This window comes from Rhinoderma darwinii, chromosome 11 (assembly GCF_050947455.1).
Source record: "Rhinoderma darwinii isolate aRhiDar2 chromosome 11, aRhiDar2.hap1, whole genome shotgun sequence".
Taxonomy (NCBI): Eukaryota; Metazoa; Chordata; class Amphibia; order Anura; family Rhinodermatidae; genus Rhinoderma; species Rhinoderma darwinii.
The window spans coordinates 102,083,165-102,100,634 of NC_134697.1; the positions used below are offsets into that span (position 1 = coordinate 102,083,165).

Here is a 17,470-nt window from a genome sequence, read left to right on the forward strand (position 1 = left end):
GTAACCTCTGATATCACGGGGGTCTCTGTAATGTAACCTCTGATATCACGGGGGTCTCTGTAATGTAACCTCTGATATCACGGGGGTCTCTGTAATGTAATCTCTGCTGATATCACGGGGGTCTCTGTAATGTAACCTCTGATATCACGGGGGTCTCTGTAATGTAACCTCTGATATCACGGGGGTCTCTGTAATGTAACCTCTGCTGATATCACGGGGGTCTCTGTAATGTAACCTCTGCTGATATCACGGGGGTCTCTGTAATGTAATCTCTGATATCACGGGGGTCTCTGTAATGTAATCTCTGATATCACGGGGGTCTCTGTAATGTAACCTCTGCTGATATCACGGGGGTCTCTGTAATGTAACCTCTGATATCACGGGGGTCTCTGTAATGTAACCTCTGATATCACGGGGGTCTCTGTAATGTAACGTCTGATATCACGGGGGTCTCTGTAATGTAACCTCTGATATCACGGGGGTCTCTGTAATGTAACGTCTGATATCACGGGGGTCTCTGTAATGTAACCTCTGCTGATATCACGGGGGTCTCTGTAATGTAATCTCTGATATCACGGGGGTCTCTGTAATGTAATCTCTGATATCACGGGGGTCTCTGTAATGTAATCTCTGATATCACGGGGGTCTCTGTAATGTAACCTCTGCTGATATCACGGGGGTCTCTGTAATGTAACGTCTGATATCACGGGGGTCTCTGTAATGTAACCTCTGATATCACGGGGGTCTCTGTAATGTAACCTCTGATATCACGGGGGTCTCTGTAATGTAACCTCTGATATCACGGGGGTCTCTGTAATGTAACCTCTGATATCACGGGGGTCTCTGTAATGTAATCTCTGCTGATATCACGGGGGTCTCTGTAATGTAACCTCTGATATCACGGGGGTCTCTGTAATGTAACCTCTGATATCACGGGGGTCTCTGTAATGTAACCTCTGATATCACGGGGGTCTCTGTAATGTAATCTCTGCTGATATCACGGGGGTCTCTGTAATGTAACCTCTGATATCACGGGGGTCTCTGTAATGTAACCTCTGATATCACGGGGGTCTCTGTAATGTAACCTCTGCTGATATCACGGGGGTCTCTGTAATGTAACCTCTGCTGATATCACGGGGGTCTCTGTAATGTAATCTCTGATATCACGGGGGTCTCTGTAATGTAATCTCTGATATCACGGGGGTCTCTGTAATGTAACCTCTGCTGATATCACGGGGGTCTCTGTAATGTAACCTCTGATATCACGGGGGTCTCTGTAATGTAACCTCTGATATCACGGGGGTCTCTGTAATGTAATCTCTGATATCACGGGGGTCTCTGTAATGTAACCTCTGCTGATATCACGGGGGTCTCTGTAATGTAACGTCTGATATCACGGGGGTCTCTGTAATGTAACCTCTGATATCACGGGGGTCTCTGTAATGTAACCTCTGATATCACGGGGGTCTCTGTAATGTAACCTCTGATATCACGGGGGTCTCTGTAATGTAACCTCTGATATCACGGGGGTCTCTGTAATGTAATCTCTGCTGATATCACGGGGGTCTCTGTAATGTAACCTCTGATATCACGGGGGTCTCTGTAATGTAACCTCTGATATCACGGGGGTCTCTGTAATGTAACCTCTGATATCACGGGGGTCTCTGTAATGTAATCTCTGCTGATATCACGGGGGTCTCTGTAATGTAACCTCTGATATCACGGGGGTCTCTGTAATGTAACCTCTGATATCACGGGGGTCTCTGTAATGTAACCTCTGCTGATATCACGGGGGTCTCTGTAATGTAACCTCTGCTGATATCACGGGGGTCTCTGTAATGTAATCTCTGATATCACGGGGGTCTCTGTAATGTAATCTCTGATATCACGGGGGTCTCTGTAATGTAACCTCTGCTGATATCACGGGGGTCTCTGTAATGTAACCTCTGCTGATATCACGGGGGTCTCTGTAATGTAACGTCTGATATCACGGGGGTCTCTGTAATGTAATCTCTGATATCACGGGGGTCTCTGTAATGTAACCTCTGCTGATATCACGGGGGTCTCTGTAATGTAACCTCTGATATCACGGGGGTCTCTGTAATGTAACCTCTGATATCACGGGGGTCTCTGTAATGTAATCTCTGATATCACGGGGGTCTCTGTAATGTAACCTCTGATATCACGGGGGTCTCTGTAATGTAACCTCTGATATCACGGGGGTCTCTGTAATGTAACCTCTGATATCACGGGGGTCCCTGTAATGTAATCTCTGATATCACGGGGGTCTCTGTAATGTAACCTCTGATATCACGGGGGTCTCTGTAATGTAACCTCTGATATCACGGGGGTCTCTGTAATGTAATCTCTGATATCACGGGGGTCTCTGTAATGTAACCTCTGATATCACGGGGGTCTCTGTAATGTAACGTCTGATATCACGGGGGTCTCTGTAATGTAACCTCTGATATCACGGGGGTCTCTGTAATGTAATCTCTGATATCACGGGGGTCTCTGTAATGTAACCTCTGATATCACGGGGGTCTCTGTAATGTAACGTCTGATATCACGGGGGTCTCTGTAATGTAACCTCTGATATCACGGGGGTCTCTGTAATGTAACCTCTGATATCACGGGGGTCTCTGTAATGTAACCTCTGATATCACGGGGGTCTCTGTAATGTAACCTCTGATATCACGGGGGTCTCTGTAATGTAACGTCTGATATCACGGGGGTCTCTGTAATGTAACCTCTGATATCACGGGGGTCTCTGTAATGTAACCTCTGATATCACGGGGGTCTCTGTAATGTAACGTCTGATATCACGGGGGTCTCTGTAATGTAACCTCTGATATCACGGGGGTCTCTGTAATGTAACGTCTGATATCACGGGGGTCTCTGTAATGTAACCTCTGCTGATATCACGGGGGTCTCTGTAATGTAATCTCTGATATCACGGGGGTCTCTGTAATGTAACCTCTGATATCACGGGGGTCTCTGTAATGTAACGTCTGATATCACGGGGGTCTCTGTAATGTAACGTCTGATATCACGGGGGTCTCTGTAATGTAACCTCTGATATCACGGGGGTCTCTGTAATGTAACCTCTGATATCACGGGGGTCTCTGTAATGTAATCTCTGATATCACGGGGGTCTCTGTAATGTAACCTCTGATATCACGGGGGTCTCTGTAATGTAACCTCTGCTGATATCACGGGGGTCTCTGTAATGTAATTTCTGATATCACGGGGGTCTCTGTAATGTAACCTCTGATATCACGGGGGTCTCTGTAATGTAACCTCTGATATCACGGGGGTCTCTGTAATGTAACCTCTGATATCACGGGGGTCTCTGTAATGTAATCTCTGATATCACGGGGGTCTCTGTAATGTAATCTCTGATATCACGGGGGTCTCTGTAATGTAACCTCTGATATCACGGGGGTCTCTGTAATGTAACCTCTGATATCACGGGGGTCTCTGTAATGTAACCTCTGATATCACGGGGGTCTCTGTAATGTAACCTCTGATATCACGGGGGTCTCTGTAATGTAACCTCTGATATCACGGGGGTCTCTGTAATGTAACCTCTGATATCACGGGGGTCTCTGTAATGTAATCTCTGATATCACGGGGGTCTCTGTAATGTAACCTCTGATATCACGGGGGTCTCTGTAATGTAATCTCTGATATCACGGGGGTCTCTGTAATGTAACCTCTGATATCACGGGGGTCTCTGTAATGTAACCTCTGATATCACGGGGGTCTCTGTAATGTAACCTCTGATATCACGGGGGTCTCTGTAATGTAATCTCTGATATCACGGGGGTCTCTGTAATGTAACCTCTGATATCACGGGGGTCTCTGTAATGTAACCTCTGATATCACGGGGGTCTCTGTAATGTAATCTCTGATATCACGGGGGTCTCTGTAATGTAACCTCTGATATCACGGGGGTCTCTGTAATGTAACCTCTGATATCACGGGGGTCTCTGTAATGTAACCTCTGATATCACGGGGGTCTCTGTAATGTAACGTCTGATATCACGGGGGTCTCTGTAATGTAACCTCTGATATCACGGGGGTCTCTGTAATGTAACCTCTGATATCACGGGGGTCTCTGTAATGTAACCTCTGATATCACGGGGGTCTCTGTAATGTAACGTCTGATATCACGGGGTCTCTGTAATGTAATCTCTGCTGATATCACGGGGGTCTCTGTAATGTAACCTCTGATATCACGGGGGTCTCTGTAATGTAACCTCTGATATCACGGGGGTCTCTGTAATGTAACCTCTGATATCACGGGGGTCTCTGTAATGTAACCTCTGATATCACGGGGGTCTCTGTAATGTAACGTCTGATATCACGGGGGTCTCTGTAATGTAACCTCTGATATCACGGGGGTCTCTGTAATGTAACCTCTGCTGATATCACGGGGGTCTCTGTAATGTAACCTCTGATATCACGGGGGTCTCTGTAATGTAACCTCTGATATCACGGGGGTCTCTGTAATGTAACCTCTGATATCACGGGGGTCTCTGTAATATAACCTCTGATATCACGGGGGTCTCTGTAATGTAATCTCTGATATCACGGGGGTCTCTGTAATGTAACGTCTGATATCACGGGGGTCTCTGTAATGTAATCTCTGATATCACGGGGGTCTCTGTAATGTAACCTCTGATATCACGGGGGTCTCTGTAATGTAACCTCTGATATCACGGGGGTCTCTGTAATGTAATCTCTGATATCACGGGGGTCTCTGTAATGTAACGTCTGATATCACGGGGGTCTCTGTAATGTAACCTCTGATATCACGGGGGTCTCTGTAATGTAACGTCTGATATCACGGGGGTCTCTGTAATGTAATCTCTGATATCACGGGGGTCTCTGTAATGTAACCTCTGATATCACGGGGGTCTCTGTAATGTAACCTCTGATATCACGGGGGTCTCTGTAATGTAATCTCTGATATCACGGGGGTCTCTGTAATGTAACCTCTGATATCACGGGGGTCTCTGTAATGTAACCTCTGATATCACGGGGGTCTCTGTAATGTAATCTCTGATATCACGGGGGTCTCTGTAATGTAACCTCTGATATCACGGGGGTCTCTGTAATGTAACCTCTGATATCACGGGGGTCTCTGTAATGTAACCTCTGATATCACGGGGGTCTCTGTAATGTAATCTCTGATATCACGGGGGTCTCTGTAATGTAACCTCTGCTGATATCACGGGGGTCTCTGTAATGTAACCTCTGATATCACGGGGGTCTCTGTAATGTAACCTCTGATATCACGGGGGTCTCTGTAATGTAACCTCTGATATCACGGGGGTCTCTGTAATGTAACCTCTGATATCACGGGGGTCTCTGTAATGTAACCTCTGATATCACGGGGGTCTCTGTAATGTAACCTCTGATATCACGGGGGTCTCTGTAATGTAACGTCTGATATCACGGGGGTCTCTGTAATGTAATCTCTGATATCACGGGGGTCTCTGTAATGTAACCTCTGCTATCACGTAATCTCTGATATCACGGGGGTCTCTGTAATGTAACCTCTGCTATCACGGGGGTCTCTGTAATGTAACCTCTGATATCACGGGGGTCTCTGTAATGTAACCTCTGCTATCACGGGGGTCTCTGTAATGTAACCTCTGATATCACGGGGGTCTCTGTAATGTAATCTCTGATATCACGGGGGTCCCTGTAATGTAACCTCTGATATCACGGGGGTCTCTGTAATGTAATCTCTGATATCACGGGGGTCTCTGTAATGTAATCTCTGATATCACGGGGGTCTCTGTAATGTAACCTCTGATATCACGGGGGTCTCTGTAATGTAACCTCTGATATCACGGGGGTCTCTGTAATGTAATCTCTGATATCACGGGGGTCTCTGTAATGTAACCTCTGATATCACGGGGGTCTCTGTAATGTAACCTCTGCTGATATCACGGGGGTCTCTGTAATGTAATCTCTGATATCACGGGGGTCTCTGTAATGTAACCTCTGATATCACGGGGGTCTCTGTAATGTAACGTCTGATATCACGGGGGTCTCTGTAATGTAATCTCTGATATCACGGGGGTCTCTGTAATGTAATCTCTGATATCACGGGGGTCTCTGTAATGTAACGTCTGATATCACGGGGGTCTCTGTAATGTAATCTCTGATATCACGGGGGTCTCTGTAATGTAACCTCTGCTATCACGTAATCTCTGATATCACGGGGGTCTCTGTAATGTAACCTCTGCTATCACGGGGGTCTCTGTAATGTAACCTCTGATATCACGGGGGTCTCTGTAATGTAACCTCTGCTATCACGGGGGTCTCTGTAATGTAACCTCTGATATCACGGGGGTCTCTGTAATGTAATCTCTGATATCACGGGGGTCCCTGTAATGTAACCTCTGATATCACGGGGGTCTCTGTAATGTAATCTCTGATATCACGGGGGTCTCTGTAATGTAACCTCTGATATCACGGGGGTCTCTGTAATGTAATCTCTGATATCACGGGGGTCTCTGTAATGTAACCTCTGATATCACGGGGGTCTCTGTAATGTAATCTCTGATATCACGGGGGTCTCTGTAATGTAACCTCTGCTGATATCACGGGGGTCTCTGTAATGTAACCTCTGCTGATATCACGGGGGTCTCTGTAATGTAACCTCTGCTGATATCACGGGGGTCTCTGTAATGTAACCTCTGATATCACGGGGGTCTCTGTAATGTAACCTCTGATATCACGGGGGTCTCTGTAATGTAACGTCTGATATCACGGGGGTCTCTGTAATGTAATCTCTGCTGATATCACGGGGGTCTCTGTAATGTAATCTCTATCACGGGGGTCTCTGTAATGTAACCTCTGATATCACGGGGGTCTCTGTAATGTAATCTTTGCTGATATCACGGGGGTCTCTGTAATGTAACCTCTGATATCACGGGGGTCTCTGTAATGTAACGTCTGATATCACGGGGGTCTCTGTAATGTAACCTCTGATATCACGGGGGTCTCTGTAATGTAATCTCTGATATCACGGGGGTCTCTGTAATGTAACCTCTGCTGATATCACGGGGGTCTCTGTAATGTAATCTCTGATATCACGGGGGTCTCTGTAATGTAAGCCTTCATCATCAGGGGTAAGAGAACATGGACCCACGGTGATATCGTGCAGTTATCGGGGGTCTTGTAAGACCATGTTCAGACGTTGCAGATTATTGTATGGATTTAGCAGTGTAGCATCATCGTGACGGCCGCTCTGCCAGAAAGAGATCTGCTGTTTGCAGCGTCTCTCTGCCCTGACTCGGGGGTCCCGGGTCTAGACTCCTGTCTGTAACGTTCTTATGCCCTGATAGGGTTTATGGACAGGGATTGTTATAATGAGACCACCCCGTAACGCACAGCGGAGCAAACTTCTGATCCCGTACATTAACCCCTTCCCGTCCTGAACTGAAACACGATCACGTTATTCAAGCCGCACGGTAATAGTTGTAAAAAAATAAAATATTAATAATTTTATTCCCCGTTTATATAACAATTCTGGAGCATCTTTTCCTATAACTCTGCGTTGTGCCGTTCCTCTGTTATTCCTCCGAGAAACTTATAAATATATTGACAGCTGGGTGTTCCCTTTTGGGGGTGTGTCCCTACGCAGACGCTGACCAATCAGTGGTGACAGAGTGAGACTGTGTAGGACACGCCCCTTTGACAATGTTATTGTTAACTCCCACGGGTGGTATATGAGACATAGGCTGTCGTCTCGGTCATCTTGAGTTGTCCGGGTGGGATGTGAGACAGGCTGTCGTCTCGGTCATCTTGAGTTGCCCGGGTGGCATGTGAGACATAGGCTGTCGCCTCGGTCATCTTGAGTTGCCCGGGTGGCATGTGAGACAGGCTGTCGTCTCGGTCATCTTGAGTTGCCCGGGTGGGATGTGAGACATAGGCTGTCGCCTCGGTCATCTTGAGTTGCCCGGGTGGGATGTGAGACATAGGCTGTCGTCTCGGTCATCTTGAGTTGCCCGGGTGGCATGTGAGACATAAGCTGTCGTCTCGGTCATCTTGAGTTGTCCGGGTGGCATGTGAGACATAAGCTGTCGTCTCGGTCATCTTGATTTGCCCGGGTGGGATGTGAGACATAGGCTGTGATATCGGTCATCTTGAGTTGCCCGGGTGGCATATGAGACATAGGCTGTTGTCTCGGTCATCTTGAGTTGCCCGGGTGGGATGTGAGACATAGGCTGTGATATCGGTCATCTTGAGTTGCCCGGGTGGCATATGAGACATAGGCTGTCGTCTCGGTCATCTTGAGTTGCCCGGGTGGCATATGAGACATAGGCTGTCGTCTCGGTCATCTTGAGTTGCCCGGGTGGCATATGAGACATAGGCTGTCGTCTCGGTCATCTTGAGTTGCCCGGGTGGCATATGAGACATAGGCTGTCGTCTCGGTCATCTTGAGTTGCCCGGGTGGCATATGAGACATGGGCTGCAGTCTCGGTCATCTTGAGTTTCCCGGGTGGCATATGAGACATAAGCTGTCGTCTCGGGCATCTTGAGTTGCCCGGGTGGGATGTGAGACATAGGCTGTCGTCTCGGTCATCTTGAGTTGCCCGGGTGGCATATGAGACATAGGCTGTGGTATCGGTCATCTTGATTTGCCCGGGTGGCATATGAGACATAGGCTGTGGTATCGGTCATCTTGAGTTGCCCGGGTGGCATATGAGACATAGGCTGTGGTATCGGTCATCTTGAGTTGCCCGAGTGGCATATGAGACATAGGCTGTCGCCTCGGTCATCTTGAGTTGCCCGGGTGGGATGTGAGACATAGGCTGTGGTATCGGTCATCTTGATTTGCCCGGGTGGCATATAAGACATAGGCTGTGGTATCGGTCATCTTGAGTTGCCCGGGTGGCATATGAGACATAAGCTGTGGTATCGGTCATCTTGAGTTGCCCGGGTGGCATATGAGACATAGCTGTCGTCTCGGTCATCTTGATTTGCCCGGGTGGGATGTCAGAAATAGGCTGTGATATCGGTCATCTTGAGTTGCCCGGGTGGCATATGAGACATAGGCTGTTGTCTCGGTCATCTTGAGTTGCCGGGTGGGATGTGAGACATAGGCTGTGATATCGGTCATCTTGAGTTGCCCGGGTGGCATATGAGACATAGGCTGTCGTCTCGGTCATCTTGAGTTGCCCGGGTGGCATATGAGACATAGGCTGTCGTCTCGGTCATCTTGAGTTGCCCGGGTGGCATGTGAGACAGAGGCTGTGATATCGGTCATCTTGAGTTGCCCGCGTGGGATATGAGACATAGGCTGTCATCTTGAGTTGTCCGGGTGGGATGTCAGAAATAGGCTGTGATATCGGTCATCTTGAGTTGCCCGGGTGGCATATGAGACATAGGCTGTTGTCTCGGTCATCTTGAGTTGCCGGGTGGGATATGAGACATAGGCTGTCGTCTCGGTCATCTTGAGTTGCCCGGGTGGCATATGAGACATAGGCTGTCGTCTCGGTCATCTTGAGTTGCCCGGGTGGCATATGAGACATAAGCTGTCGTCTCGGGCATCTTGAGTTGCCCGGGTGGGATGTGAGACATAGGCTGTTGTCTCGGTCATCTTGAGTTGCCGGGTGGGATGTGAGACATAGGCTGTGATATCGGTCATCTTGAGTTGCCCGCGTGGGATATGAGACATAGGCTGTCATCTTGAGTTGTCCGGGTGGCATATGAGACATAGCTGTCGTCTCGGTCATCTTGAGTTGCCCGGGTGGCATGTGAGACAGAGGCTGTGATATCGGTCATCTTGAGTTGCCCGCGTGGGATATGAGACATAGGCTGTCATCTTGAGTTGTCCGGGTGGCATATGAGACATAGCTGTCGTCTCGGTCATCTTGAGTTGCCCGGGTGGGATGTGAGACATAGGCTGTGGTATCGGTCATCTTGATTTGCCCGGGTGGCATATGAGACAATAGGCTGTAGTATTTTTTATCATCGAGCCTTCTTGCAGACATGTGATCCTGTTAGTAGGAAATCCCTTTAAGAAGTAATTAGCTTTAATATCAGACTGCCGGTTCTCGTGTATGGCCGCGTCCAGCCTTGTCTCAGGGGAAATAAATCGCTATCATATACCATCAATGTCCGATTGTGACCCCACTGATCGACATGTGAAGATCTCCTGCTTTGTATCGGCTTTCTACAGAAAGCCGAATTATCGAAACGTTCTAGTCAATGGCCGTCCATGCGGTGGTGAAGAATGAGATGAAGTAGAACGGCCTCTACGGGCCATACACCACCATCCTGAGACATCCCCCTAATGCTAGAGCATAGACTGCCCGTCTATGTTCCAACGTGTCGTACACACCACCCGTGAAGTCTATGGGGCCACGCTGGACCTCTGCGCCTCCGACTTCATATGTAGGTTTTTTTCTTTGTGGGAATCCTACCGAATCTGAGAGAAATTGTGGTAAGCTCCATCGGGATTCTGTAAATGCCACCTACTCACCTCTGAAATACCCTCGCTCCAGCGCAGTGGACTCGTTGACCGCCGCTCCAGTCCCGGAAGCTCCTGCATTTGTCACGTGCCGTCCTTAGGTCGGGTGTCCTTCATAGGTCATGTGTGGCTGCAGTTACTGGCCTGTGATTGGCTGCAGCTGCAATGCAGGAGCTTCCCGGAGAGGTGGGGAGCGGAGCGGAGCCGCAGGGGCATCTCAGTTGTGAGTTCCTGATAGTGTATTATTTTTTAGCATTTCCTGCTCTAGTAAAGACTTTTACAAGTCCCGGATAACCGATTTAATCCTTAGAGAAGCACTCCGACTATTTTTTTTTTCTGCCCACACTCCCGTTTTAAAATGTGATGAAATGCAAGGTTGTCCAGTGTATTGGCTTACCTGATGGATTATTTCAGTGGTATCGGCTTCGCTACGGGCCGCCGTTGGGTTGCGTGATCTCCCGTTCCTAGAGTGATCAGTCTCCCGATCCAAGTCTATGAGACTCACATCGACGCTCTCATTGAGAGACTGATTTCCTGTAGGATTCAGGGAGTCTAAAAGACCCAAAACGGGTTTTACGTGGCCCAAAACGGCCTATTCCCATCCATATCGTCCCGCCCTATTCTCATCCATATCGTCCCGCCCTATTCCCATCCATATCGTCCCGCCCTATTCCCATCCATATCGTCCCGCCCTATTCCCATCCATATCGTCCAGTCCCATTCCCATCCATATCGTCCAGTCCCATTCCCATCCATATCGTCCAGTCCCATTCCCATCCATATCGTCCAGTCCCATTCCCATCCATATAGTCCAGTCCCATTCCCATCCATATCGTCCCGCCCTATTCACATCCATATCGTCCAGTCCCAGTCCCGTCCATATTGTCCAGTCCCAATCCCGTCCATATTGTCCAGTCCCATTCCCATCCATATCGTCCCGCCCTATTCCCATCCATATCGTCCCGCCCTATTCCCATCCATATCGTCCCGCCCTATTCCCATCCATATCGTCCAGTCCTAGTCCCATCCATATCGTCCAGCCCCAGTCCCATCCATATCGTCCAGCCCCAGTCCCATCCATATCGTCCAGCCCCAGTCCCATCCATATCGTCCAGCCCCAGTCCCATCCATATCGTCCAGCCCCAGTCCCATCCATATCGTCCAGCCCCAGTCCCATCCATATCGTCCAGCCCCAGTCCCATCCATATCGTCCAGCCCCAGTCCCATCCATATCGTCCAGCCCCAGTCCCATCCATATCGTCCAGCCCCAGTCCCATCCATATCGTCCAGCCCCAGTCCCATCCATATCGTCCAGCCCCAGTCCCATCCATATCGTCCAGCCCCAGTCCCATCCATATCGTCCAGCCCCAGTCCCATCCATATCGTCCAGCCCCAGTCCCATCTATATCGTCCAGCCCCAGTCCCATCTATATCGTCCAGCCCCAGTCCCATCCATATCGTCCAGCCCTAGTCCCATCCATATCGTCCAGCCCTAGTCCCATCCATATCGTCCAGCCCTAGTCCCATCCATATCGTCCAGCACTATTCCCATCGATATCGTCCAGTCCCAATCCCATCCATATCGTCCAGTCCCATTCCCATCCATATCGTCCCGCCCTATTCCCATCCATATCGTCCCGCCCTATTCCCATCCATATCGTCCCGCCCCATTCCCATCCATATCGTCCCGCCCCATTCCCATCCATATCGTCCCGCCCTATTCCCATCCATATCGTCCCGCCCCATTCCCATCCATATCGTCCCGCCCCATTCCCATCCATATCGTCCCGCCCCACTCCCATCCATATCGTCCCGCCCTATTCCCAGCCTTCTGCAGGTAGCAGAGATCTTGAAAATGGTGATCCCTAAAGTATATTAGGAAGTTTCAGAGCTTTTCGTTCCCCGGTGGTTGAGCGTCGTTTCCATATAGCTGGAGAAGCTCTTGTGATTTCTATTTGTAGGGAGGGGCGTGGGCCAGACACGTGCCGGTGCCGCTATTACTCATTATTTCCACATATTACTCATTCTGATGTGTCATCCTTCTCACGGCAAGATAAAATAGTCCATCATGTAGAAGGGCACGCAGGCTCCTCTACTCCTCCCGGTCGAGTTGACACTGGGTCCTGCGGGGCTGTGGTTCTTCACGCATCCTCCTATTAGGTCATATGGACGTCCTAGAGGAGGGTCTAGGCCTTTCTTTGGGGGACCTGCAGGGGAATGGAGCAGCCAACAGCAAATCCACCCCCCCCCCCTCGGGAGCCGGATGTGTTATTAATAACCGTTACACCTTTTTTATTTGACGTGATATTTGCCACATTCTTTTCAGGGATTTTGCCGATTTCTTTTATTATCATTTTGACTTTTTTTCCAGAATTCTTTATTTTTGAAAAAGGAAGAAAAAAATGCTTTTTTTACTTTTTATCTCATTTTTTCTGGTAATAATGATGTTTATTTGTCATCGGTTTTGTCTCCCGTAAATTCTGATATATTACATGTCTACTTTACGGTTATTGTGTCAGGTCTGGCGTTATGACCGTGATTGGTGGGGGAAGTGTTTTTATTGGGGGTATTTTATGTGTTTTACTTTTTTGCTTTTATGATTTTCTCCTGTTACAGGGGAATCAGCGGTGTTATGGTGACTATAGTCACTGTTAGAACTGTCCATAGTCTAGTTAATCCCAGCAGTAGCCTCCCACTAACGGCATCCCGGCGATCATGTGACCAGTCACGTGATCGACTGGACCAATAGAGCAGAAAAACTGAACAGATAGAAGCGGTAAAAACCGCTCTGACTGCCGGGCACCAGACATTCAGCTGCCGATTGCTCGGGCAGCTAGTTAAAGCCTGCGCCGTAGATATACTGCAGCACGGGCTTTAAGGACCAGGACCGCCGTAAATATACAGAGAACAGCCTTGAACCGGTCAACACTCATATATTCACTGCTGCAGGTACCATCTCCGTAAGTCTCGCCGCTAAATTCTAATTAGTAAATGTGGCCCACAATCTTTAGGTGCCCCCTCACCCACTCGCTTCACTATGGACCACATGATCGCCGCCGTTGGGTGACGTCATCCATATGGACAACAGGTTGGGGTTCCTTTGTGAGAGTCTCTAACTGGTTTTGGGTCTCCTGGCTGGAAAAAATTTGGGAACTACTGGTGTAGAATAATCCATATGTCCTACTGTAGTGTACGGGGCACAGAGCTCTCGTAGTCAGGGTGGTCTAGCAATGACTGAATGTGGGGCGCTGTTGCAAAGGATCATGGTCCACAATGGGAATCATATAAAATGCATTCAAGGGCTTTATCCCCTTGTTAGAGGGTCTTTCATGGTCTTAGGATGATCTTGTCACGTGTGTCGACCCTTGTCTGGACCTTTACCTATATGTATATGATTGGCGTATATAGATCACCCATATGCACCGGTGATATAATAGGTGCCATGCTAAATGCCAAGCTGTTAAACAAGTCTGGGCAGGGTTTGGATGTTTTGGCTTTCTCCTGTGGATCTCTGTAGGTACTCGCATTACCTGTACCACTTAGTACTAATAAAAGACTCCTACGTAAGGGAGATAAATCAGATAATCCGCTGCCATTTCCACTCCATATCTGAGCGGCAGCGTAACCTTGTATTGTCCTGCTGTGCGTGTGCGCGTGCGTGTGCGTGTGCCTATCTGTGCGCCTATGTGTGTTGTATGCTGTTCCTATCACCTTTTATGCCTTTACTTACATCACTGTTCCCTCTTCTCAGGTTGTGAATTAATCCAGGAGTGCAGCTCCGACACGGACTGAGCCCCCCGCCCCGACAGTGTCATCAGCCACATGGATTACCGAGGGATTACTGCAAGGAGAGAGACGGACTAATAAGGGGAGGGGGCAAAGGGCTGCAAGACATTGTACGCTCCCCTCACTCTGGGATTTGGAGGAGGGGAGGCTTTCACTATAAGCGACCCCCGAATTCTTAGCAGCCGACTTTCTGGACCATGTGTGGACATATTTAATAGCCCTTGTATATCGTCCCCTTCCTGTATATATTTCTCCTATTGCCGCCCAGTGCTGCGTGGGGATATGCTGTACCCCCTAGTTCTATCCTCTCATCTTCACGATGCCTGCAGGAACTGTCAAGTCATTCAAACCCAGCAAGTACATCCCCGTGGCGGCAGCAACCGTGTTTCTAGTGGGATCCACAACACTTTTCTTCACTTTCACGTAAGTCCTACCAGACAATAAGCGTGTGCCGATTCCATGATTCCAGTCGTTATCCGTTGTGGTGTCCGTGTCTCTACACTCCTCGTACGTGTCTCTACACTCCTCGTACGTGTCTCTACACTCCTCGTACGTGTCTCTACACTCCTCGTACGTGTCTCTACACTCCTCGTACGTGTCTCTACACTCCTCGTACGTGTCTCTACACTCCTCGTACGTGTCTCTACACTCCTCGTACGTGTCTCTACACTCCTCGTACGTGTCTCTACACTCCTCGTACGTGTCTCTACACTCCTCGTACGTGTCTCTACACTCCTCGTACGTGTCTCTACACTCCTCGTACGTGTCTCTACACTCCTCGTACGTGTCTCTACACTCCTCGTACGTGTCTCTACACTCCTCGTACGTGTCTCTACACTCCTCGTACGTGTCTCTACACTCCTCGTACGTGTCTCTACACTCCTCGTACGTGTCTCTACACTCCTCGTACGTGTCTCTACACTCCTCGTACGTGTCTCTACACTCCTCGTACGTGTCTCTACACTCCTCGTACGTGTCTCTACACTCCTCGTACGTGTCTCTACACTCCTCGTACGTGTCTCTACACTCCTCGTACGTGTCTCTACACTCCTCGTACGTGTCTCTACACTCCTCGTACGTGTCTCTACACTCCTCGTACGTGTCTCTACACTCCTCGTACGTGTCTCTACACTCCTCGTACGTGTCTCTACACTCCTCGTACGTGTCTCTACACTCCTCGTACGTGTCTCTACACTCCTCGTACGTGTCTCTACACTCCTCGTACGTGTCTCTACACTCCTCGTACGTGTCTCTACACTCCTCGTACGTGTCTCTACACTCCTCGTACGTGTCTCTACACTCCTCGTACGTGTCTCTACACTCCTCGTACGTGTCTCTACACTCCTCGTACGTGTCTCTACACTCCTCGTACGTGTCTCTACACTCCTCGTACGTGTCTCTACACTCCTCGTACGTGTCTCTACACTCCTCGTACGTGTCTCTACACTCCTCGTACGTGTCTCTACACTCCTCGTACGTGTCTCTACACTCCTCGTACGTGTCTCTACACTCCTCGTACGTGTCTCTACACTCCTCGTACGTGTCTCTACACTCCTCGTACGTGTCTCTACACTCCTCGTACGTGTCTCTACACTCCTCGTACGTGTCTCTACACTCCTCGTACGTGTCTCTACACTCCTCGTACGTGTCTCTACACTCCTCGTACGTGTCTCTACACTCCTCGTACGTGTCTCTACACTCCTCGTACGTGTCTCTACACTCCTCGTACGTGTCTCTACACTCCTCGTACGTGTCTCTACACTCCTCGTACGTGTCTCTACACTCCTCGTACGTGTCTCTACACTCCTCGTACGTGTCTCTACACTCCTCGTACGTGTCTCTACACTCCTCGTACGTGTCTCTACACTCCTCGTACGTGTCTCTACACTCCTCGTACGTGTCTCTACACTCCTCGTACGTGTCTCTACACTCCTCGTACGTGTCTCTACACTCCTCGTACGTGTCTCTACACTCCTCGTACGTGTCTCTACACTCCTCGTACGTGTCTCTACACTCCTCGTACGTGTCTCTACACTCCTCGTACGTGTCTCTACACTCCTCGTACGTGTCTCTACACTCCTCGTACGTGTCTCTACACTCCTCGTACGTGTCTCTACACTCCTCGTACGTGTCTCTACACTCCTCGTACGTGTCTCTACACTCCTCGTACGTGTCTCTACACTCCTCGTACGTGTCTCTACACTCCTCGTACGTGTCTCTACACTCCTCGTACGTGTCTCTACACTCCTCGTACGTGTCTCTACACTCCTCGTACGTGTCTCTACACTCCTCGTACGTGTCTCTACACTCCTCGTACGTGTCTCTACACTCCTCGTACGTGTCTCTACACTCCTCGTACGTGTCTCTACACTCCTCGTACGTGTCTCTACACTCCTCGTACGTGTCTCTACACTCCTCGTACGTGTCTCTACACTCCTCGTACGTGTCTCTACACTCCTCGTACGTGTCTCTACACTCCTCGTACGTGTCTCTACACTCCTCGTACGTGTCTCTACACTCCTCGTACGTGTCTCTACACTCCTCGTACGTGTCTCTACACTCCTCGTACGTGTCTCTACACTCCTCGTACGTGTCTCTACACTCCTCGTACGTGTCTCTACACTCCTCGTACGTGTCTCTACACTCCTCGTACGTGTCTCTACACTCCTCGTACGTGTCTCTACACTCCTCGTACGTGTCTCTACACTCCTCGTACGTGTCTCTACACTCCTCGTACGTGTCTCTACACTCCTCGTACGTGTCTCTACACTCCTCGTACGTGTCTCTACACTCCTCGTACGTGTCTCTACACTCCTCGTACGTGTCTCTACACTCCTCGTACGTGTCTCTACACTCCTCGTACGTGTCTCTACACTCCTCGTACGTGTCTCTACACTCCTCGTACGTGTCTCTACACTCCTCGTACGTGTCTCTACACTCCTCGTACGTGTCTCTACACTCCTCGTACGTGTCTCTACACTCCTCGTACGTGTCTCTACACTCCTCGTACGTGTCTCTACACTCCTCGTACGTGTCTCTACACTCCTCGTACGTGTCTCTACACTCCTCGTACGTGTCTCTACACTCCTCGTACGTGTCTCTACACTCCTCGTACGTGTCTCTACACTCCTCGTACGTGTCTCTACACTCCTCGTACGTGTCTCTACACTCCTCGTACGTGTCTCT

General features: G+C 49.3%; 2 protein-coding genes across 3 annotated transcripts in view; one reads left to right on the plus strand and one right to left on the minus strand.

Annotated features, from left to right (window-relative positions):
• The window catches only part of FTSJ3 (FtsJ RNA 2'-O-methyltransferase 3), a 319,479-nt gene that overhangs the window by 223,660 nt on the left and 78,349 nt on the right, over positions 1-17,470 (minus strand). The gene's annotated exons all lie outside the window — the stretch shown is intronic.
• Positions 1-17,470, plus strand: part of ZDHHC5 (zDHHC palmitoyltransferase 5) — a 55,232-nt gene that overhangs the window by 11,616 nt on the left and 26,146 nt on the right. Inside the window, exon 2 of one of the 2 annotated variants that reach the window (XM_075842304.1) lies at positions 14,250-14,707. In XM_075842304.1, the coding sequence (XP_075698419.1) occupies positions 14,604-14,707 (104 nt within the window). In that variant the 5' untranslated portion in view covers positions 14,250-14,603. Of the gene's footprint in view, positions 1-14,249; positions 14,708-17,470 lie in introns of those variants that run through there. The other variant, XM_075842305.1, reaches the window with a different exon arrangement.